We start from the raw sequence: 25,791 nt of genomic DNA, 5'->3' as shown, positions 1-25,791 counted from the left end.
TGGTACCGTTTGTATACATGGAAATATATGATGTGGTTTGGGTCATTGGTTTTATTTTTCTCATTCTGTCAACATTGAATAGGAGTTAATTTCAAATTTTAATTTTATTCTACTAATAGTAGTGAGATAGAATCATTAAAATATACATAAATAAGAGTATATAAGAGGCAAAGAGTTACAGAGGTATATCGTGTAAACATTATCAGTCTACTACCACAGATTAGTGTTACAGAGGTCAGGAATGTTCCTCAACTTTCTATGTGAAATCCAGACATACATCCCGGCATGTAATCCACTCGTCCACAATAAGAACAGGTCTGAAAAAAAGTTTTATACAAATGTAAATGCATTCTTGATAATTAAAAAAATACAGTAGATGGCGGTCACTTTTCTTGTGGTACTGGTTCAGAATTATTGTTTGTGCTCTGCATTGTTTTGTTGTTGAATTTTTCAGTTTAATTTCCGATTGAACGAGTGTTATTAAACAACAGTGATAAGTAAAAAAACGGACGTAGCCTTCAAACAAATTATGTAAGCGTTTTGTAAAAAGTTTTATTTCGTTTTAACAGTCGTTTCCATGTATAAAACATGTTATTATCATTAAAACCGCGAATTTAATTCGTTTTCAAAAAGTTGCAGAATTTCCGTGCGAACGCAAACGTTTTCTGAAAGGTTTTATTCGAAATGTATCAGTGGACGTCTATGTTTGGTTGTTTATGATTTATCTGGAAAATTCGAATGAAGCACTGACGTCTCATATAACATAATGGGGATTTTACAAACGAATATACTTACACCCTTTATTGAAAAGCAGGTCAAATATGAAAAAGACAAAAAAAACACATTAGAGGGTTAAGATTTAACACAACATCGACAAGGAAGCTACATCTATAAAAGTATAAAATGTTGTAAAAAAACGGGAGAACTAAAAAGCCAAAAAGATGATTAAATCAGACTCCGGTTTTTTTTTTCAGTGATAACAAAGAAAATGTTTTTTATAACTGTCAAATAGAGGATTTTTGCATTAATATTACAACTTTCACTTTCATAACCAATCTCGTACATGAAAGAAATGCTTAATAGAATACTTACACCCTGAACACGGACCACCACATGGAACCAAATATGAAATAAAAGAAAACGAAAACCGTTGATATCACATCAAATAATAATAGCAAATCTACCCTGCAGCACATGTGCTTGGACAAAGATTCAGAACTAGCTTTTTATAGTTCTACATTATTTTTGCACGATATTTTGTCATTATTTATCCTATATCTCTATATACAAGGCAAAATTAAGTGCAGGCAAAAGCTTTTTTGCCTAACGGCAGCTACGCGACTGGGAATGGCTTAACTAATATTTTGAAGAATATGTGAATTGTTATCTGGACCAAATTCAATTTTATATTTTAATCGAGGCTCACGGGGGCCTGAATCGTTCACCTGGTTCATTTTTCACCTTTCAAGGGCAATAACTCCAACAAGGTGTTTTCTTACAACTTCGACTCGATGATCACATTTATTTTTAGTATCTCTTGCAGTTTTTTTTTGTTTTTTTGTTGTTTTTTTTTTTAAATATGCATAAATTGGTGACTTGAGTCCTGTGGTCTAAAAATAGCAACGGAGACCAACATTTTACGCTGGATCTACGCTTGATTTTATAATCTACACAATATACAAAGAAAATACCCTAAGATGCTGGTGATTAAATTTTGTAATATTCAGAGGAAAAGATTTTTAAAGAAAAAATAACCACGCCAAGTGATATCAATAGCTCAACCGGACCGGGGGGGAGAAAACTGTAGGTTGTTTTATTCTAATAACGAAATAAATTTTTAAACCAAATACTTACAAAAAGCTGTAGAACACAACATGATACCAGTTCATGAAAAATAAATTACTTTGTGTTAAAAGGGTAGAAGCAAAATAAAAACACACATGCACTTTGTATATTCAATGATCCCTTTAAGAGACTGTCAAATTGAGCAGTTTGTGACAAAGGATTGTCACTTTACTATATATATGTAGCAAATACGTAGTTATAGATATTGAAGATACGTTGTAATGATTATACTAAATATACTTATATTATGTTTTGTAGCTACTGTCTACCTTTAAAGTGTAATATGACTCGGTCTATGATTTATCATTTGTTCTCTTTCTTTAAATAGAAATAATGTAGTTTTCACAAGTCTCAGAATTTAAACTGTATCTACTTGTACTTACCGGAACCTGTGATATGAAAATAAAACAAGAAATCGTTGGTTAATTATTGTTTTTTTTTTTGGCAAAATTGCATTTTTAATTTGTTCATTGTGTCAATAACATTTTGCTTGTTTTACGGCAACGCAAAATTATAGTTAACCTTTACACTTAGTAATTGCTTCATTAACTCAGAACTTCACTACTTTGACTATGCATAGCTACGTCTTTCGGTTTTATGTCATTTATCATCACATTGACTTCAAAATAAAAAAAAACAGTAATTTTTCTGCTAATTGTCATTTCTGTTCAGTTATTATCTATTTGTGAGTATTCATGAAAAATTATTGCAAAATATCCATACTTACAATCTGTTGGATATATGAAAAATAAGATAGAAATGTTTAAAGTAAGACACAAATACTAATATATAAGTAAGTAAATTATTTATTATGTTGACATGTAATACATAGGTTAGTGTATGGATTTTTTTCATTATAAATAAACGTACATAAGCCATTTAAAAGTAAACTTTCACAGACATATACCATAAAATTAAACACTGCAAGATTTAATGACTTTCGAAATTATGTTATACATGGACTGTACCATGACATAAGGCACTACGTGGTACGTGGACCATGTTATGACTTAAAACATTAAGTGTGAATTAAAACATGATATATTTACCATCTGATGACATTGGACACTGCGTGATACATGAACCATACGATGACATTAGATATTTCGTGATGCATGGACCAAACAATGACATTATACATTACGTAATACATTGACCATATGATCACATTGAATATTACATGACGTTGGCTACGTATACGATGACACCAGACAATACGTGATACATGAACTATACCATGACATTAGACATTACATGATACTTTGTTCACATGATGACATTAGACACTGCGTGATACATGGACCATATAATGACATTAGACATTACGTAATACATTAACCATACAATTACATTATACATTTCGTGATGTACTGACCATATGATGACATAAGACACGAAGTGATACGTGGGCCATGTCATGACATAAAACATTACGTGGTACATGTATATTGATCATACGATGACATTAAACATTACATTATATATAGACCTTACAATGACATTGATACATGAACTATACAATGAAATCATGCATTACATGATTGACTATATATACGATAAAATCAGACACGTGATACATGTAAATAGACTGAAATTGTACAAAAAATAACCGTGCGAAGCGCCATAAATTGACCATTAAATGTTGCAATATGGAGTGTGTGTAAATCATCTTTTCTTACTGTTTTATTACAAAGAAGCCTCTGTGATTTCTTAATCAGTACATTTACTGTAGTAACGCATCTACCTTAACAATGTTAAAGTACTTACCGGCTGTAATTACATGGAAGAGAAAGAAAATAAATGTACTGCTAAAAAAAATGTAATAAAGCTTTCACTTCGGCTTCAATAAAAGAATTGGACTTATTTGGACAGGAACGAAGCTCTGTTTACATTAGGTGAGCAGAAGAACTAACGTCTTCGGGCGTGTCAGGCGAATTGGGGATATTAGAAATTCCATGCTTATATTAAAACGGAATGCGCTTATTGATAAAATAGCATTAAATATTAGAGTTTTGTCAATGGTTTCATTAGTTTAAATATCATATTACATTAAAGACACGTTTCATCTTTATTGTTCTTTGTGCTACTCCATCTATGAGCGGTAAAATGAGCCGATGTTATACTACCTATTATAATGATTTGTATAATGGACACATTTTTAATCAAATGAATTTGGTGAATTTTTTTTCTCACTTTTATGGTCAAATATCCGAATCAACCTCAGACATTTTGAAGGGAATGCATCTTCATAAAAAAAACGACAACATTTGTTTTTATACTTATAAATTATATGTATACATGATTATTGGAGGGAGCATTACTTTACATATGCATGTACGTGATACGTATTACAATTTATCACTGCATAAATAGTTCTATTACATTATCAATTTCATTGAATACGATCTTCTAAGCTGACGTTTTTTTATTTGTTAATTTGGAAATATATCTAGTACACAAATTGAGTATGGGTTTATTGATTTCATCGAATCTGTGTGAACTTTAAAGTCGTTCATTAGTTACATAATAATTTCTATAAAAATATGTAACTTCATTTAAGATGGTTTCAGTGGATATGCATTTACTTTTGATATGAATATAAACAATCCAATCTGATAAAAAAAATTGATTAAGTATTACACTTCTCACCGTGCACATACAGGACCGTGCCAAAATTGACTCCCATTTTTAAAATTCCTCACAAAATCTGTATAAAACAGCATTTTCAAAAATATGTTGTAAAGCTACCTTAGCATTACGAATTTGAACATGTGAGTACATATTTTATAGTCTATTTAAGATGAATTGACAGTTCATTTGTCTTGGAAGTATCAGAGGGTGCAGAAAATTACAGTAGAGTGATTGGGGGGAAAGTGAATTATCCCCCTTCGATTACGAAATTGCAATGCATTTCATATAATACTGACACTGGAATCTTCAAATTCGCTAATCGTGAAATATTCTATGCCACTGATTTTGGCTTGCTTTCAACATCCAGGCGAATTCAGCGCTTTACTATACTTAACTCCCAATCAATCAGTGATTTTCTCATTTTCACCATAAAACCTGGCGTGAATATATGTATGTACTTGGTTCAGAATTCAAAAAATCACAAATTAACTTGAAGATTTTAGGTCGATTCATTTTCTTTTCTATTTCACATCTTTTGACATTGTACATTTGTGCATTACTAGTAAAATAAGTGCATTCCGTTTTCGAAAATACACTTGACATTTTAGAACGTTTTAAAAGCTTATGTCGGTTTAAAAGCTCATTCGAGCTTGTGTTGTAAGGTTTTACATGTACCGACATTGTTGTGTAACGAAACAGTTCGTCAATCGGCAAAGATCGGTATACTATACAAGCGAAATTGCGATATGGGGTGACTTCGTAACCGCCATGACCCGAATGTTTCTCAATTAAAACAACTCGGACTCAATGCGTTTCTCAGCTATATTACAGAAAGTTCAATGCTAACCGATCATTCCATCATTTAATGTAAACTTCCCGCTCTCATACAAGTAAAAGACACTCGTAGAACACATGTACACGTATGGTAATTAAGAGGTACATTTTAATCTCGTGTGAAGCTAGAATTGACGGTTCTACGGCATCGATCTGTAGCATAAGGTGGTGAAGTAATATATAATTATGCAAATCATTTACAAATTTACAGTACTGAAATTACGAGTGCAAGAAGTCGCTAATAATATTAGCGACTTAAAAAGAAATAATGCCATTTTTGCATTTCAGATAACATTTTGAATATGGTTTCATGGAAATAGAAAATTGAATTCCATAGAAAATAAGTGCTTTTATAGGTAAATTGTGACTCCATAATGTTTCTTTTCATTTAATCACTAGTATTTGGGAACTTGACAGCCAATAAAAATTTAAACCTCAAATAGTTGTAAACATTTCTATTTCTTAAGATAAACAATCTTCAAAATCGCTTATGAAATGGCTTCACTTTTGTTCTTTTTAAGTAATTTTGTGCAGATTATATTAGGAAATTAAATATGGGACTCACTTTTGGCATGGTACTGATGTGAATCGTAAATTTTAACCGTTTTTTTTTAAATATGAAGATATCTCTCCTTACCATAAAGTAAGTCTGAATGAAATCATAAGATAAGCATGATATAAGAAAACGAGTACTCACCCCTTGATGCCAGCGACAGGCACTATGATGGTTTTTACTGGGTGTGTAGGGCTTGTAACATCGGTCACACTGTACAGCACTGACTAGGGTTGAACGTGACTGTGATGGTGTTAAAACTGATGGTTTGTCCTTATTCCTCAGTTCTTCCAGTTCAGTAAGGAAGAAACTATTTTCAGGGGAAGCATTGTTTATAACATTGTTTATAGCATCTACGTTACTCTGTGACAACAGCAGTTGGTGAAGTTTATTTTTCCTTTCTTGTAGGTATTTGGCATGTCCTACTTCCATTTTGCTCTGTTGTATTTCACGTCGTATGTGATCTTTCAAAACATCTGATCTATGGTCCATAACTTCCTTATGAGCTTGTCTGAGTTCCCTAATCACCTGTTGTTTTAGTTTCCTCTCCAGACATCTCTTCCTACTCTGATGGGTAAACAGTTCTTGGAAGACAGTAGAATGTCCACAAGCTTCACATATGACTGTCCTGTAATCACATTCCTCCACGTGTTTACTGATGTCACATCGTTTGACCTTCTTTTTACAACCTTTGACCTGGTTTGGACAAATTACTGGAGCTGAGGGACACTCTTCCTTTAAATGCTCCGGTAAGTTTCCTAGTATAATTTTCATGCCACATTTGTAGTTACATACAACATTCAAATTCAGAAGTTTTAACTTGAATTCTTCATCCGGCTGGTGACAGGACGGATAATGAAATGGGGTGTGGCAGGTTGCACATGTGTCAGATTTTGTGTTAGACTTCCTCCGCTGTAAACAGGCACTGCAGAACATGTGTTGACATTGTAGAACTTTTGGATCCAGGAAAACTTCATTGCAAATAGAGCATATAACGTCTGTAGGTAAGTCATCAAATAACCTCTTAGGTAGACCCATTTTACCAGTACTAAAACATGAAGGTAGATGTAAACTTTTGAATTTCAGAGCAAAGAAGGGCATATTAATTTGCTAAACTTTACATTGCAACAAAATTTGGGTTTTATCCAATTTAAGTTTCATTTTCTTCAGCTGTAGATCTAGATCAGAAAATCTGCCAGTGAATTATTTCATTACTGTAGTCATATGTCTCAGTCACAATAGTAGTTATTGAATTAACTGTCGAATCTCAATGGATTTTAGACATTTAAGTATCCATTCAATATATTGAAAATTTAAACTCTTAAAGAGATTAAAAATGATCTTTTATTAAATTGTACTTAGACAAAGATTAATCTCATTAGTATTGTGTCGAAAGTCATTTCTAATATACATTATAAAATCCATAACTAATATACATTATAAAATCTATAACGCATTCTTTAGTTAAAGAAATATTCAATTATGTCATTATCTGAACCTGGTCTTTTGTTGGACTTGACAAATTTGTCACTACTACTACTGTCAACTGTATACCCTCACGAAGAACCGAGAAAATACCTTTAGTTTACGACTTAATTGTGTTTACATAGAATAAATTTGGTTTGACTTCTCTTTAAAAAGTTGAAGATATACTTTCTAATTTTGGCAAAATTTGTTTTCTGACTATTGATTATGTATATTGACAGTTGAAACTATTACACACTTCCTAGTCGATTTTAGGTAGGATGGACGGGTAGGGATGCGGAAAGGTTAAGGGGATGGGAATCGATGGTTGAAGGGGTTGGGAACGGTGGTGGAGGGGACGGAAACAGGGAGTGAAAAAAAGGGAAGCGAGGGTTATGGTTGGGAACAATAACCGAGGGTAGAATGAAAGGGGTCGGGAAGCGGTGGTCTAGGGAGAGGGTAGCGGGGTGAAGTACCCACTGTCCACCCCTCATGTTGATATGAATACTGAAATACCCTTAGTAATCTTCGTCCCAATTCAATGTTCAGTAATAGCTTCATAGTTTTAACAAAAAAGATTCATTATTTTGTTGTAGTTGACGGAAATAAAATAGAAATGACAATACTTAAGAATTTTCAAAGTGGCTATATGCTATTCATATCGAGGAATGTGATACTATGACCAAAGCCACTAAAATCAACTCATACAATGTAGTGGTTCTTCTTGAAAAAAAATATAACTTATAAAATTACTGCAACCATGGTCATTCAGATTCTATGTTGCAGTACAATTAAATATATATATGTAACAAAGGACTTAAAATCAATTTGTATAATGTAAAAAAAAATATGGTGTTAGAATAAAGAAGTGAAAGAGGTAACATACCTGTTGACCTGTTTACTGTTCCCTATCCTATCATTATTATGTACATAGAGACTCAATGTATACTAGATATGCGTTACCTGGATAGACCACTCTCCTTATACCGTTATACTACATGCTTCATTTAACCAATGAAAAAATATAAAGCATGGAATTTAATGCACTGAATGAGAGATTTGTGGTATCAAATGAAATTTTGTACCGTTATTGATAATAAATATCTGTAAATGAAAAGTTTAATTTCAGATGTTTGTTATTGAACCAACAGTTTAAATACCAATTTAGGTTTTTAATGACAGGTACATAGGGAGTTCTCGATAATTTATTTGTCAATGAGATTTGAAACTTTGTTTTAACTCTTTCCAATATAAAGTAATCACAGTGGTGGCCTTTATACAACCATGAAGTTTGAATTCGCTCTGTTTTATAAGACAGTCTTGCGTGTTTGCTTACCCGGTTTATTCATATTAGAACATATTATATGAACAAGACTTAATTGTTGAAGTTATGCTGTATATAGTATTTGTCGAAGGCTTTGATAATTCTTTTTATAAATAGTTGACTGGCTTGGACAAGTTTTACTTAAAACATCTGCAACTCGACAGATCAATAATCACGCGCGGCCCAACCGTTCAGTCAAAGACTGAAAATAGGACGACTAAATTAACAATTTCAGTTTTCTCTACAAAGATCATGTTTTTTCACTTACTTTCCAGTGGTGGATCCAGAAAAGGGGGACCAGGGCAATCCATGCAGGTTACCAGGGCAATCCACGCAGGTTACCAGAGCAATCCATGCAGGTTACCAGGACAATCCATGCAATCCATGCAGGTTACCAGGGCAATCCATGCAGGTTACCAGGACAATCCATGCAGGTTACGCATTTATTGTTGTTTCTACGTGCATGTTATTTTGGTTGTTTCATGCTCTGTGACGTGTGTCATTATTCTTTATCTAGCCGTTAACCCTGGATTTTCTGTGTCCAGCCGTTAACCCTGGATTTTCTTTGTCTAGCCGTTAACCCTGGATTTTCTGTGTCTAGCCGTTAACCCTGGATTTTCTGTGTCCAGACGTTAATCCTGGATTTTCTTTATCCAGCCGTTAGCCCTGGATTTTCTTTATCTAGCCATTATCCCTGGATTTTTTTTCCGACGCAGTCGGTATAGCTTCGCTTTTTACCTTTTGCCCTTAAGGACACTCTTCTATGGAAACGCAAGTCTCCTGATCGCAGTTCTTTTTCCCGATTGGCCAAATGCTGATAACTTAGTGGCGTTCGAAAAATCTATATCGAAAATTTGGAATTGCGTTCGAAAAGAGAACTTTATCGGAACCGTAAAAATTGCATGTCATGTGTAATTTTCTTGAAAGAAATGTAGAAACTTAGAGGTAAAAAAAGAACAAAATTTTACTGCGTCGGCTATCTTTTTTTTTTAAAGATAGTACTTGTTCTGTCTAACCGTTATCACTGTATTTTTTTTTGTCTAGCCGTTATCCCTAGTTTTTTCATTACTGTAAGTATTCAGGTTCACCTTAGATTTGCCTTACACCAAATTTTCCAGTGCCACAAAATCAACTAAGTTTTCCAACAAATGAGGGAGCAACATCTGCTTTCAATCACAAATACGAAATTTTGAAGGAGTTTATGTCTTGTACTCCTGCTCACTTCACAGAACAAGTATACAATTCGAATTAACCTGCACATAACAATCGTGTAAACAATATTGAAATGTGCAGACCTAAAGAACGAGTTGAAATTAAAATTGAAAAAAAAATACGGGTGCATATTTTGGTGAGTCTTAATTTTTTTTTTTATACACATCAGATATTCAACAAAGAATGTTTGATTTACAGTAATACAGAAGTTTACAATAGTACAATTGAATATCAACCCTATACGTCGATTTGGGAGCGATGTAGAACAATAATTTTATACCGCTTTAAACATGTACCAGTGCAATTTATTATTATTAAAGCAACAACAAAAAGAAAATACTTATACATGTAACTGAGGTTTACGGAAATACAATTAAACATTCCTTTTTTAAGTTGAGGCAGTGAAATTAAATATCAAATGTTTATTTTAGTCCACTGACATGTTCCCAAAAGAATTAAATTAAACATTAGAGTATCTGCATCGCAGACAACACCCACCCACCTCTTTAATCAAAGTTCTTAGGTTTCTAGTCCAGGTATAATGTTCGTTTTTTTTTCTGTTTCGGTTCTGATGAGTGCCTTTGTTTTGACCATTTGACGATGTTACCGGCATTGTTTTATCAATGGATTTTCCCTGCTTTGTTTATCCGCTGTTTCCCCTTTTGCGGTAAATTAATGAGCATGCTCAATATACAGTGAGGTAGGGCTTGGGTAGAACAAAAGAATACGTGGAAGGGTATATTGAGCATGCTCTACGCATGCTCATCGACAATCCCACAGTTAGCACAAAAGGTTCTATTTTGTAAGTTTTGGGTATACTTTCTTTGAACACAAAACATACATTAACTACATGGCATTGAAGGAAATTATTAAGAGGCTTGTCAGAACGACTACTCCACAATTAAGGGCTTGTTAAGGCATTCTTGGTGGGGGTAAAATAACGAGAGGTACAAGCCACATACAAATAATAGCTATATAAGAGTGAAGGAAAGAACCTCTTAAAAATGAAAACCAGGATTTGTTTCAAGGTGAGTATTCCTTAAGGAAATTCCAGTTTGAATGATTTTTAAGAACAAATTGAAACACATGCATGTATCCGAATTTAATAAAAATAAAAACCGAACAATGTAAAGTAATTGATTGTGCACCTCAACATGTAATACTGATTAAAAAAGCTATCATTTTTTATTACGTGAAACCCTACCAACTATATACAATAACAATATCAGAAGTATGTAAAATCTTTTAAGTCATTAAATAGTAAATAGACGACAGTCCTAGAAGAAAACTAGAAGCCCTGTTTGTCACAGGAGCCCCCGGTGTCATTTGTTAGTAGTGTTTTTTTCTTTAACCAAATCAAATAGGTCTGTAAGACACTAATGCTGCTCCCGCTCGCTAGATTTGCCAAATTAAGAACATGTTTATTTTTGTATGAAGACATGGTTTTCAGATTCAGAAATCCTTCCAAGACTTGTGATACTCGTGGTTTTTTGGTTCAGCTCAATCCTTCCAAGACTTGCAATGACAAACTGCACCAGTACCGTATCCAAAAAAAATTGAGGATCAACTTGGGGAACAGAATTTCCAAAACATATGCATATCTACATATTGTATCCTGGCCATATAGTGTTATGACATTCTGTTCGGTTGTGTGAGACTAGTTGCGATGAGAAAAAGAGGACCGATGAACGGACTGACGGACACATAAAAAATGTTAATACCCCCAAAAACAACTTTGTTGCTTGGGGTATATTTCTGACAAAAATTACTAAGTCCAACTATCACCCAGTTCCGTAATATTTCATAAAAATCAAGATCCTTTGACCTTACACACCATCATTACGTGTAGAAACATCCTGCAAAAAATATTTAGATGTAGTTACAAAACTACAGGAGGAGATAACCGGACAAGACATATAGCCTTATTTCTGATGAAAATAACTATCCTTACCATCACCAATTTCCATAATATTTCATGAAAATCAAAATCCTTTGACCCTGCACACCTTCGTCATGTGTAGAAATATTCTGTAAAATATTTTAAACACAGTTCAAAAAACTCTACGAGGAAATAGTCGGACAAGCCATGATCCTTAATTTCTGAGTAAAATGACTGAGTGTAACTATCACCAATTTCCGTAATATTTCACGAAAATCAAAATCCTTTGGCCCTGCACACCTTCATCATGTGTAGAAACATCCTGTAACATATTTTAAATGCAGTTCTAAAACTGTGCGAGAAGATAGCCGGACAAGTCATATAGCCTTATTTCTGATGAAAATGACTTAGTGCAACTATAACCAATTTCCGCAATATTTCACGAAAATAAAAAAATTGGCCCTGCACACCTTCACCATATATCTAGAAATATACTGTAATACATATCAGATGTAGTTCAAAAACTTCTTGAGGAGATAGCCGGACAAGCCATGATCATGCGTAATCCGGACGGACAGGGGTAAATATGCCCCCGACCAACTTGTCGTGGGAGCATAAAACGAGTCATGGGTCTATTCAGTCAAGTCATTTCGGGAGGTATTTAGACATCGAAGACATCTATCCGTAAAGTCATTGCCAAAGGTATCAATTATAACTCTAAAATGCTTATGGATGCTGTGGAGGACTATGCCAGAAAAGGGATAAAACGAGAACAAAAAGACCTTGATTCGCTGTCAAGAGTATGTAAAAGCTGAGAGGTCTTTAATATTGAAACACATATGAGTCATAGCTAAAACACTGTCTACTATATGTCACAAGAGTGATGTTATACCAGTAAACAAAGCCAAAAACATTTTCGTCTGCAAGACGTATATTGACTTAAGTGACATAAGGCATTTTGATGCTGAAGGATCAAAATAAAAAAGAATGCTGAAAGGAACGCACTGAACTGAAAGACATAACAGTAGGTGACAAGCACTTACTAGCACTAACTTGTAAAATTCTGGATTTTTTCATCTTTATTTGTATTATCTATAAAGCATAACCAGATCTTATCAACAAAATGAACCAAAAAATAATAAACACAACAAACAATGGATCAACAGATTCTCATCAATTACTTTAAAGATAGCCATATCAATTGATAGTAGCTCTAGATAATAAGCTTAGTTCTGATCAAAAGTGTAGCAGCATCCAATTTTTTCCTCTCTAATGATTGACCAAAATTTCTGGCTTCCAACTTTTTCAGCTTTAGTACACTTTACAATTATAAAGTACTTGTAAAAATTGCAAAAATGATTTTTGTAGTTGAGGGGAACCTGAACAATGCAATCTGTTAATGATCTGATCACTTCAAATATTAACACCAACTAAATACAATGTAATGTTGTACATTCCTATGAATTAATAATTATGGTACTCTGAATACTATGTATATCTTTCTAACATTCAACTCATCTGATCATAGTTATCAAAGATTTTCCTTTCCACAATTTTTATTATTTTTGTAACTATTGCTTTGCAATTTATTGAAGACAGAAATTTTCAAATCAAATGGACACAATCTTCTTATCTTAAAATTCTATCAATACATGTGTTAAGTACATTATATAAAAATCTATCAGTAATGAATCTGAAGAAATAAAATCCTATTAATGATAAAGCCATGATAATGTGGATAAAGCTGAACTGATTGATTCACAAGTTGACACGTTGTTTGAAATGTAAACCTTTCTCAGACAGAACACTCTATACAGCACTGTATCATAAACATGTACTTTCCATACTTTTGTAAGACTCTATACAGCACTGTATCATAAACATGTACTTTCCATACTTTTGTAAGAATTATACCAAATGCTCAAACTGGAGCCTAAATTGGCCTTATCAATTAAAAAAATATCCTTGAAGTCATCAAGGTTCAATTTAGATCAAAACAATTTGAAGCTATAAAGATTCCACACTTTATACCTGCTTACCATTTTTTTTTTTTGGTGTGAAAATTGGACATAAAAACTGAAATAACTACTACAACAAATTATCGAATGACTAAGATCCTGCTGAACAAATTGTACCATTAATTATTCTATGCAGTTTATCTTTTCAGTTTCTCTCCATAGGAACTCATTTCTGAGATATGAACACAAAAATAGTTTAAAACAGTTGATTTTGACAAAAGGGCATCATAGTGGTACGAGAACTTGCTTAAGTCCTCTTGTTCAATAAAATGTAATCCTAATAATCTAGTACATCTTACTAGTTCATAGTTTCTATATATCTTAATGGAATTTTTCTGAGTTTCAAAACAAAATAAACCTGTCAACTCTGACATGCATTATGCAGCAAATCCTAGGAGTTTAATACACAAAGCCTAGGTTCATTCAATTATGAAACTTCAGGCAAAGACCAAATTTTAAAGTCATATTTTGCCAGGTATGTCAACGATTTAGCATTATATATATAAACAACGTGTGATGAAAAAGGTGGGTTAAGAAAAGAAGTAGATTGAAATATAAAACTATTAGCATCACAAATATAAACCATAAATAATAATAAAATATTTGAATGAGAAAAAACATACAATAAAAGGTGCTTTCAGATTGATTGAATTTAATTCCAAGGTTAATTATTAATAAATATCGAAATGTCTTAAAGATGACAAAATGAAAAGAAATAATTTACTATTTATATTTTTCATTTGAGTTCCTAACCCAAGACAATTTTTTTTTTATAAGTACACATCAAGGGTACAAGAACTTCATGACACTGTTCCAAAAAAATGTGTAAACATGTGTATACCAGAATTTTATACAAAATCATGAATTTTGTATCAGTATAAATATACACCATATACACAATATATATGAGTGCAAATATTTGATAGAATTTGAAAAGAATATTAAATGTGCAAGATGCAGTTGATAAGACTGTAGATATCAAACCCTTGACAGTGAGTGGGGCAAGTATAGACCCTACATATTAGCTTGGCACAACTCTATGTATAGACTGTAGTAAAAATGTTAAATTTCACCAAAATGAAAGTGCTCTAGGTACCTCTGAATATGCAAATTGGCAATTTATATCAAGCCAATGTTGATGAACCAATCTAGCCCATAATTCTCAAATACTCATACATAATTTATATGGCAACTAACTCCTACATGATTATTGTCACAACCAACCTAAACCTATATTCAGTGGTATAAAACCTTGTATCAAGATCCATCTACTGATACTCAAGTCATGGCATAAAAACAAAAGTGCCTATGGATATAGACAACAACAGTGCCAAACCATCAAACAACGGCAAAGTTTTTTTTTTAAATCAAATCATAGATTTGCGTAATTTTCAGTGTTATAAGTATTAAATGTAATGATTTTCTTAATACACTATTTTAACATGTACATGTAAAAGAAATCAAATTAATGTTCTCAAAAGTGAAAAGAGTATTTGATCCAACAACCTTATACTCTATATGAAATAGACAAGTCTGATGGTTAACTGGTGTGTACAACATTGATTAAAGCTCAGGAAATATTTCCACATGTATGCTATAAAGGCACAAAGATGTTTGTTGCACATACATATTCATCAAATAATATAAAGTGTACCAACATGGCTGATAGAAAACTTCACTTATGCAATATATATACTTAATTGACAATAAAATGAAAAAAATGTTTACAAGGACTGGATAATCTTACTTCCACATAAAAAATAAAATTAAGTAATCTATATTTTGTCTGAATAATAGATTTAAGGTTGAAGCTAAAAATAAAGAAAATTAGTAAATGATAACTTAGAAGGATATCTTGTTTGTAGCTGGTCCTTATACACAGAGCCATCTGTTTATACTGAAGGTAATTTATTTATTTATTATAATTAGCTATATTATATTAAATATGAGGTCAAAAATGAAAGAAAATATCTATGAACAATAACTCTAAAATGAGTCGCATGGACTTGCAGAAATGTATTTATTTCTATAAAATAAATTTTACCCATCATATTATCTGTTTTCGCCATAAAAGTCCTCTTTGATAAACGTAAGTATACTAACACACACACCATCTCAATAGAACTATGTGTCTATTAATATAAAAAAAGAACAATGCTTTATCAAAGTAAGAAAGCAAATTAAATGTTGCATGAAAATGACATTTAACATTTATTTACTTTCTTGGCAACTGCATAAAGAGATTAAAAAAAGTAACACCGCTAAATTAAAGGCAAGTCAAATATGTTACTTCAAGGTTCATGTTTTCGACTCGAGAATTTGTCTGGCAGAAAAAAAAAGAAATAAAAAGTGATAATGTAATTGAAAACAAAACACAAAAGTCACAAAAACTGGCAAATGGTTGGACTTAGACAAAATATAAAGCCGCTATTGAATTCAGAATGTCATGTTCACCCTAGAAATCAATTTTCATTGAAATCTAACAAGTTGAAATTTTTGCTGATTTTGGTGACTTTATTAACAAAAATTTTTAAGGCAGTAATTTCAGCAGGTCAAGAACAGCTATATAAGTAATTGTCATACAACTGAATAGTCTTACAGATTTTTTTTTTTTTTTGGCTTTTGTTTTGGCCAATTTTAAATCTGCAGTCATTTTGAAATTTCGAAAATTGCATGCACACTCCCTGAGCGTGCTTAATTTTTCAGGCAAGTTTGGTATGAATCAAATAAACAGTCTCTGGGTAATCGCTTACACATCTTTATGTTCAGAAGAAGAAAAAAGCAGAAACACAACGATAAGTCCCAAAACTTCATTTTTGGCAATTTAATTATTATCATGGAATTAAATAAAAGTGATGCCAATGTCTACGCCTCGGTTCACAATTAGTGCTGACAAGTATATGCAATTAACTCATTATAAAAAAAAAAAAAAAAAGAAGGAAGTCTTCCCAATTGTCTGACACAAAATAAACATAAATATTCAACTAATGCTGCTAATAGTTTTTAAGTGAACTAAAATGTGAAAGAAAAACAATATAAGAAATGCTCATAGACCGTTGATCAGTAAGTAAATATTCAGTGTTTTTAGGCTGTGTACATGAATGTATCTAATACTTAACAACTTAGGATTGGAAACAGACACTTAATTTTCAAAACACCATAATCAAAACAAAAACAAGAAAAATGCTTTGAGACCATATGGGGAAAAACAACATGCTAACAACATAAGCCTTGTAAAACTAAAATGTTGCAGATAAAATATGTCATCAACGACTGAAAATAAAAATAACAGTCATTTTGTATGGTATACAATGCCAATGATTAATTAAAAATGCAGACAAAAATTTAGGTCTAAATATCTATTGAAAGGCTTCAACATTAATGAAATTTTTGTGCAACCTATGTCAACTAACAAATGTCATAAACAATGCAGAGACTAACATTTGTAATACATGTACTGATTTTCAATATCGCCAACTGAGAGTTATCATACTGTCAGAGATCTACATAATTCATTTGAGTCGGGCCACATATGCTTTTTCCTATCTGAGACTTTACCTAAAAAGAAAGTGACTAGGATTCTAAGTAAACCGTTAAACAATAATCAGTATTTACAATGACATACTTCAAAACAAAACAACAATATAACATAATGAATGGCTGGTAGTGAAAGCAAAACTTCTACCAAAGTACTTCAAATGAAAACCAGGCATTTATCTTGAACAAATGTTTTTCTTTGTTTTAGTACATTAGAATTACAATCAGATTTGCAAATTCCTTTCAAAATAAATCATTACAATACATTTGTATCCTAAAAAAAAATCTATCAACGCAATAGATTATTTCAGTTATGTCTCCAGATCCTCTAACTTGTGGATTACTACTTTGGAAATATTTAATTGAAACATTAGGATCGAAATTTTCTCATTGAAACATAACTGTTATCCATATCACTTCTGATGATAAAGAAGCTTTTTTTAATGAATTTATGTACTTTTTAAAAGTTTGGCACTAACAACTTCTGCACATCAAGGTTAAAACAGAAAAAATTCAACTAGCCCTGTCCAAAAATTATTATGAGAGTCTTATGATAAAGGAGTATTGGAAAGTTTCCTACCCAAAAGACGCTTTCACTAGCCTCTTGCTAATTGGCTATAGTGTCTATGAAAAATTCTAGACTAATCATACTATGTATTTCTCTTAATGCCTGTTATATATATCAGTAAAAATGAATATAAAAAATCAGAAAACATACGCAGTTATACATGTTAAAGCACCAATACATTCATTATGAGGTCTCATTGAAAATTTTAATATCAACAATTCAATGTATTTAACAAAACAAAAATATATCAACTGGCCATTCAAGGCAAAATACACCAGAACTGAAGCTGCAATGTAAGCATTAAACTTATTTTCACCATTAATTTCAGATGTGCTCAGTATGCTTTGTAACTTTTATATGGGTCAACACTTTACCAATAATTAGGTGACCCTTGACAATAACTTTAGGTTGGTCTTCTCCTGAACATAAGAGATTTGCTACGTAAACAAAATCTTCAGTAACATCTGTTCTGTAAGTTGATGTTGCAATCACAGCGCTTACTTTAATTAAGATAACAGGAAGGGACAGAATGTAACAGGTTCAAGATTTCTTATGATGATGACGATCTTTGTAGTTTAAGTCATCACTTGAGAAGCTACCTCTCCTACGTCCATTCTGGTGATCATGACTGGATCTACGGTGCTTTTGTTTCTTGTGATTTTTCCTGTGACCACCATCACTGTCAGAATCTGGTTCTGATGATGAATACTTTCTCTTTCTGGAAGAATTAGACTTCTCTACAGGAGGCAAACGTGGTGCATCATCTCGAACCCTGGTCATGAAAACAAAGAAAAACTTTTAACTGAAGATTTGGGTCAAAGAAGAACATGTCTATAGTATTAAGACACATATCATCTGCAGTTTGTACAAGATCATCTAAATTCTTATATAATTCTAATTTACTTTTATAATTATGACCAATTATTCTTACATACCTACAACTTCTCTGAAAGAAAATGGAGGATATACCTTACTCAGTTTTATTCTGTATCACCTGTAGTATTTTTGCTTTAGCTTGTTGCTTGTTCAATAACAGTGAACCTTTGTGAAAGGCCATTTACACAAATAAAAAAATTTCTACCTTTATTATTCATAAGTTGTTTTCCTTGAAAAACTTTGATGAAACTTTCACGGCTATATTTTCCAGGTCAATATCACCTCCTGTACCAAAGTTCAAAGAGGTTCAACTCCCACAAAATTCAGTGTACCATAAATTTTGCTAATGTATACAACTGCATTTGTAAGTGTTATGTTGTAACAAAAAGGTACCTACAAAATTAAATGAAATTTTGCTAAAAACTTCATTTAACTTTGAAGATAATAGATTTTGACAAGGTAGGGGTAATATATGCCTTTTTTACAATTCGGGGTCTGTTTAAGTTTCACTTACTTTCTGAGAATAATAACTGCCCTCCTTTCCTTAACATCTTGAGGTCTAATACAGTGGGTGATATCATCAGCTGCATAACCACTGAAAAAATATAAACCAAATTAATTAGAACAACTTTTACAACAATTAAAACCTCTAATTGTATTACATTTATTTTAACAATATTATTGTTGGGAAATACCAAGGGTGAGGTCAGTAATTTCCACTGGTTATACACCATAATTCTTTTCCTATAAAATATATTTTTTTAAATAAAAAAAGTGGAAAATATGATTACAAGTAAGAAACCAGTATATTTTTTGTTTATTTCTGTTTATAATTACAGTTACAGTCAATGTGTTGCTTTTAAAAAAATAATATTTTATTTTCAAATTACACCCATATGAGTCAAGCAAATACAATACTAAGAACAAACATAAAATACAAACTGGACATCAAAAATCAATATATAAATAGGTATATGCAATTGTGCAACTTTTGACTGGCATGGACCTCAATTTCGCAATTCTAATGATTGCTTTAAAAAATCACATACTGCTGGCAAAAGTTCAGCTTTTGGAGATAGTATATTTTTTAGTTAATCTAGTGGTTGATATTAGCTATAATTAGGGTTTAGTTTAACAATTTTTGCAAATAACTTATTTCTTACATTCAAATTCTGTTTACAGTAAAGAAAAAAATGGTACTCATCATGAACTTCATCTTTACATATTTTACCAAATCTGTTTTCCTTTAAATATTTTTATACCTGCCTGTTTCAACTTCTAGTGTATGGTCACTTACACGAAATTTAGTAATCATTTGTCTGTTTTTAAAATTCGGCTCTTTTATCGGATATTCTTCAATTTCTATTTCTGATCTAAGTTTACTGTCTAGAAATAATTTTGAGCTATCATTGATAGATGAAAGTTTATTTACAATTTTTTCTTTGTACATATTGCTTATTTATTTTTAAACTTTATCTTTAAATTAAATTTTGTTTTTACTACAAGGTTTATCAGCAGTTTTAAAATCTTTAATATCTAATCCCACATCTTCAAAACTATTACATGTATTTACAAAACTATACCATGTGTATAAGCCTTCACCATCAAGATTTTTATTGAGCTCATATGCTTCCTTCAATAGAAGATTAATATTTCCCATGTTTAATCTGCAGAAATATAACATGACTTGTGTCTTAATAAATGATACAGTAGAAAATCTGCCTAGTTCTAATTTAGCAGAAAAATCAGGTGCATAGCTGCTGTTAGGCAAAAAAGCTTTTGCCTGCACTTAATTTTTCCAATTTTTTTTTTTGAGATAAAATACATCCAGGAGAGGCATAAATGATGCTCTAAAACGCTATCTCCGCAGAGCTTCAGGGGGATGGGCTTTGCGGCCCCCAGACCCCCTGCCGTAATTCTGCCTACACTTCAATTTGGCCTCAGCTATGTGCCTGAAAATTACAAGCTGTTTTTTTTCAACCCAAAAACTGATTTACAATATCTGTTATGTATTATTTCAAAGGGAAACTTATATTCCAATGAGAGAGAGAGTCACAAACTGAACCATGTTACGCTGCTCTTTTCATAGACTTCATAACAGAAAAATATTCTTCTATGAACCATACTTCACTGTTATATAATAATACTGATTTAATCAAAACATCAAATAATTTACATGAAAGGGAGATGGGTATTGACTGAAAATTAGAGAATCTCCCTTTCAAAGCAAATAATACTTTAAGGCCTTTCTTTGTTAGTTCTTGAACAGCATTTTTGAAATTACCTCTATAGGTTATAACATTTCCTAGAAAATTGTATTCTTTTGCCTCTACAATCTGACACTTTTAAAAAAAATAAACTAGGACTTGGGTTGTATTTATTTTGAAAAATCATAACTTTTGTTTTTTTTTATATTCACAGTTAACTGCTAATCATCACAATATTTTTCAAGTTTTTGCAGTGCATTTTGCAAACCAGTATGTGTGCTAGAAAATATGACTAAATCATCAGCAAACTTAAACTAGAAATCTTGGATTGACATAATGTTAGAGGGTCACAGTTACTATCAAAAATTTGATGTAGATCATTCATATAGCAGCTAAAAATAGATGGCTTAAACTGTCGCCCTGTTTGACTCCTCTGTCAATTGTGAAAAATTCAGTTCTCTTGTTATCAAATTTAACAGATGATTTGGTTATGTTATACATATCACTCATCACATTATACAATTTCTTCCCCACTTTATTTTGTATTAATTTATATGTAAGTCCATTATTCCAGAGGGAATCAAGTGCCCTGCGAAGATCTACAAAATTTCTTGAATACAGGATTTTGATATTTACAATGTAACATCGGTGAATACACGTGTGTACAAGTCACCAATTATAAAACATACATGTAGGCTCTAAAGTTTTTTAAATGACATTGAGATTTATGCTTGTTTGGAAAATGAGCTGCTCCCCTAGTTGAGATGCTTTTGGGGGAGGAAGGTGAAGAAACTGTAGAATACAGTCAAGGCCAAATGTGCAAAAACTTCTCAATGTTTGTGCCCACTTCTTCCATTCTTCTTTGACAAGGAAAAGTTTTATAATACCATATTCTTCCTGGTAATCTGCACACTTTTCTTTGTACCAGTAGGAGGGTGCACAATATACACCAAAACAATGGGTATATATGTATATTTTTTTCTTGATACATTACAGGAATCAGAACTGAAGTTATCAACCAAAAAAATTTAGCCATTTTGTATTTTTAGAACAATTTTATTTGAAATAAGCTAATAAAATTTTGCTGCTATTTAATAGTTGTTTGATCCATCAATGCCGTTTCCTTGCATTTCCTAGTTTGTACAATAACATATAACTAGCCTCTTTTTTTCCTCTCAAAACACAACTGTGTTACAAAATAACAAGAGTGCCAACCAGTCCTTGTGCCCATTGTCATTTAATACAAAATAACAAGAGTGTCAACCAGTCCTTGTGCCCATTGTCATTTAATTATCAAATAACAAGAGTGCCAACCAGTCCTTGTGCCCATTGTCATTTAATTATCAAATAACAAGAGTGCCAACCAGCCCTTGTGCCCATTGTTATTTAATACAAAATAACAAGAGTGCCAACCAGTCCTTGTGCCCATTTTTATTTAATTATCAAATAACTAAAGATCAATTACAAAGGTGATAAAAGAACAGCTTTCCAATGTCCCCCGTGTTTCAAACTTTAAATTCACTGAAATTTTCTGAAGTCCAAGAGCCGTAACTTCTGTGAAAATCATTCAACCATAACCTTAGTTAAAATTAATCTGTAACTTCTTATAGTAAGACTGCATACGAAAGATCAAATAAATTGATAAAAGTGTTATAAAAAAAGTGGAAAACTTTAAATTCACTGAAATTTTCAAAGTCCAAGGGCTGCAACCTTTATTAAAACCATTCAACCATAACCAAAGTCAAACTTAATCTGTAACTCTTCATAATAAGGCTACATACCAAAAACAAACTTATTTGGTAGGAGCATTACAAAAGAAGTGCAGAAAACAAAGACAGATGGCATTTCCAAATCCCCTCCCAAAGTGTCACAGGGGACAAAAACATTTGTCATTAATCCTTTAATCCGCTTAATGAACTGTTTCCACATGTCATACATAAATACACAAACTTGAAAAATTAAAACATCTTATTTCATAAAAGGTCAGAGTTGACGCCATTGTTTTATTGAAACCCCTGATTTGCATACAAACAGGAAATGTAAACATTTTAGCTGACTCGTTGCATGGATCCAATACATATTTTTCGTCAACCTCCCTTGCCGAGAAGTGCACAGTTTATGCAAATGCGAGGAAATCATGGAAGAATACAGTAGATTATTGAGACAAAAATGTCAATATTGTTATTTCCCAAACAGAATTTGCTAAAAACTTCTCTTTTTCATCAAGGTCTAGATTAGGCCCTGAATAATTAGCCTTACTCTAATAGATATTGAACATACTCCAGTAATGCTTGAGGTTGTCTGGCAAGCTATTTTCTGACTTGGTGCCATCCTAACCTCTGGCTTCTGACATGTTGAAAGCCATCGCAAATATTAATTATCTAAACATGTGTTTTAAAATACTTTGTCTTTTGTTTACATAAAAGAAGTTTAGCCTACAAGAAATTGAATGATAAAAATCCTAAATATTTGTTAAATACCTAAAAAACATTTGTAATGAAGACAGTTGTCAAAATGGCCAGCTATTTTGAATTAGGTCACTTATTTTACGGAACACAATATATTTTTGACAAAACGAACTTAAAGTTGGTTGAGGCAATTTGTTGGTTAATTTAATATGTTGTTTTGCAAATTTTAAAATCCATAATTTTATCAACCGGAATTAAACACTCAAAAAGCTAAAAAACCAAATATGAAGTTCATTTTAACTGCTTTTACAAAGGGTTTACAGAATTGCAGGATTTTCTCATCAGGTAGGTCATTGCTTTTCTGTAGTTTAGTCACCTTCTCCCATGTAATGGTGAAGAAACTGTATAGAACATTTTAAATGGAAAACAGTGTACTATAATTCTGTCAATTTCAAGGAACGACAGAACTAGCATTATGCAATATGGCGCTTGCAAGTAAGAGGTTGGGGTATGGAGGAATGCAATTCCAACCTCTTGCGTTGTAGGAGTAATATTGAACATACCTTTTCTGACATCCTAGCATGTAGGAGAACACAGTTAGTCATTGAAAGATGACACTCTAGTCCAGATAAGAACTGAGGTCAGAGTAATAGAATTCCAACCTCTTATATTGTAGGGGTAACATTATTGTACATGTACATTCATTTGTATCTTAGTCCTAGAACATAAGAATTTGTAGTTACACATATAAATGTCTCAGTTTGCATGTAATACACTGCAAAACTACAAAGTCTTCCGTTATAGGACTAATTTTTATCAGGGCTACTGGACACCCTGAACCATACTTCACCTCAGCAATGTAACACATCCTCTACCAACAGGTAAACACAGGACTGGTTCTGTGGTTCTAATGGGTCTGAAAGAAAATCTGCAACCAAAGCATAAACAACTATCACTGAAAAAAGATACAGTGACTATAGGTCGGGCAAAAATGTGGATTGGATCAATGTGCGACACAATACAACCTCCAGGCAAATAGTCATTGATAACAGCACTATTGACAAAACCCTCTGGGATCACTTTAGCTTCTTCCAATGGTTTAATGACCATGTCATAGATCCATGGTGGTATTTCATCTACTTCTCCTTTGGGATAAAGTCTTTCCATTCCTGGACCTTTACGTTCCAACTGTGAACCGTAAGTGTAACCTTCACCGAAAAAGTATTTATTTCTTAGAGGTGCCCTATCAACAGTGTGTTCTTTGAATCCTCCCATGTCTCCACACTTGACTACCAAGTCAATTTTCTCTTCTATTTCTACACATCTATCAGTGTCGAACATGCGATACTGCTCAATTCCTGCGTGGACTTTACGTAACTCTCTCTCCCTTTCCGTCTCGGGTTCATCATCCCGGTAGCGAGATTTACGTTTAGAATGGGATTTTGACTTATTTTTGTCACTTTCTGATTGATGTTTCTTTTTCTTTTCACTGTTATTGGTAGGGGATTGCAACTTGTGTCGAAGATCTTTGAAAACTTCAGCCATTTTTTCGCCAAAATAAATCTTGGTCTATCTCAAACCCGACGAGATATATCATAGTACCAAAAAAACTGCAACGTACTTACAAGTGATCGAGTCCCATTTTTAACATTACTAACAAAATCTATATAAAATTCCATTTTTCAAAAAAAATAAAAATATTTGAAGCTGTCAGGGCCTCAATCTGGAAAATTTTATTACCATAGAGGTATAAAACAAAAGTTAATAAGTATATTTGGATTGAAGATTTGAAATAACAATAAATTGAACTAAAAAAAGTCAAAACTTTACTTTCTTTTATAAATAAATTGTGACTCAATATTTTTTCTTTATGTCTAATCAAGAACTTAAATACCGAAAAAAATCCTTGGTCTAATCGTTGCTGGGATTTTATATAACTATGTTGGTTTTTTTTATTTGTCCCAGATTATTGACATTGGGTAATTTTACGATAAAAAAAATAAAACCCCGATGATGGTTTATTCCCTATATATTGTAAAATTGAATGGGAAATGTCTACACAATTCAGTGTTAATTTTACGAGATGATTGTATTGATCATGGTTTGCATACTCGATACATGTGGTAAGAGAACTAGACTTCAGTGTTCCAGGAGGCTCTTAACTCTTCGTCTGTACTTGAAAAAAAATCATGCATAAGGGACATTTTAAATCCAAAAAAGACATAAATGAAGTCTGAGTTCAACTCATCAGCATTTTCATTTCAAGATTTCAAGATTTCAAGATTCTTTATTTTTATCTTTAAAAAATAACCGCTTAAATCTAGGAAAAAGAAACAAAAACATTTTTTTTATTATAACTTGCACTCAATGAGAAAGAATCTTGGAATATTTACCCTTCTAATCTGAAGATCCTCTGGTTAAAAACATTTATTACA

The 25,791-nt window shown here is 32.2% G+C and overlaps 2 protein-coding genes across 6 annotated transcripts; both read right to left on the bottom strand.

Moving 5' to 3' along the window:
- Window positions 1-89: 89 nt before the first annotated feature.
- On the bottom strand, window positions 90-8,371 carry LOC148618534 (uncharacterized). Of its 5 annotated transcripts, none has more exons than XR_015921394.1 (4): window positions 8,214-8,371; window positions 6,008-6,911; window positions 796-3,615; window positions 90-317 (listed from the first exon to the last, which is right to left on the bottom strand). XR_015921394.1 is itself a non-coding variant. In XM_088577573.1 (3 exons), exons 2-3 carry the CDS (start codon window positions 6,899-6,901, stop codon window positions 3,586-3,588), a joined length of 924 nt encoding a protein of 307 aa, XP_088433699.1. In that variant the 5' UTR covers window positions 6,902-6,911; window positions 8,214-8,371; the 3' UTR covers window positions 90-3,585. The 5 variants fall into 5 exon arrangements, 2 of the variants coding, with proteins under 2 accessions (XP_088433699.1, XP_088433700.1); XR_015921395.1 differs by having other exon boundaries at window positions 90-798; window positions 1,093-3,615; XR_015921393.1 differs by having other exon boundaries at window positions 90-1,095; window positions 1,855-3,615.
- Window positions 8,372-15,752: 7,381 nt separating this feature from the next.
- LOC148618533 (RNA demethylase ALKBH5-like) lies at window positions 15,753-24,939 on the bottom strand. The gene is made up of 3 exons (XM_088577572.1): window positions 24,207-24,939; window positions 19,256-19,336; window positions 15,753-18,637 (listed from the first exon to the last, which is right to left on the bottom strand). The coding sequence occupies exons 1-3, from the start codon at window positions 24,899-24,901 to the stop codon at window positions 18,406-18,408; spliced, it is 1,008 nt and encodes a 335-aa protein (XP_088433698.1). The 5' UTR covers window positions 24,902-24,939; the 3' UTR covers window positions 15,753-18,405.
- Between the last annotated feature and the right edge of the window lie 852 nt (window positions 24,940-25,791).

Source organism: Perna viridis, chromosome 4 (genome assembly GCF_037379345.1).
Source record: "Perna viridis isolate PV_CMFRI_1.1 ecotype Kerala chromosome 4, ASM3737934v1, whole genome shotgun sequence".
NCBI classification, from domain to species: Eukaryota; Metazoa; Mollusca; class Bivalvia; order Mytilida; family Mytilidae; genus Perna; species Perna viridis.
Note: the sequence above shows the minus strand (reverse complement) of the source record. Positions and strands in the feature narration are given on the sequence as shown.

Coding starts and splice junctions, on each gene's coding strand:
- LOC148618533 (XM_088577572.1), bottom strand. CDS start 24,901: ATGGCTGAAGTTTTCAAAGATCTTCGACACAAGTTGCAATCCCCTACC. Junction 19,337..24,206: donor GGATGTGTTACATTGCTGAG/GTGAAGTATGGT, acceptor ATATTTTTTCAG/TGGTTATGCAGCTGATGATA. Junction 18,638..19,255: donor GCAGTTATTATTCTCAGAAA/GTAAGTGAAACT, acceptor TTTCATGACCAG/GGTTCGAGATGATGCACCAC.
- LOC148618534 (XM_088577573.1), bottom strand. CDS start 6,901: ATGGGTCTACCTAAGAGGTTATTTGATGACTTACCTACAGACGTTATA. Junction 3,616..6,007: donor CCTGTCGCTGGCATCAAGGG/GTGAGTACTCGT, acceptor ATGTAATTACAG/CCGGTAAGTACTTTAACATT.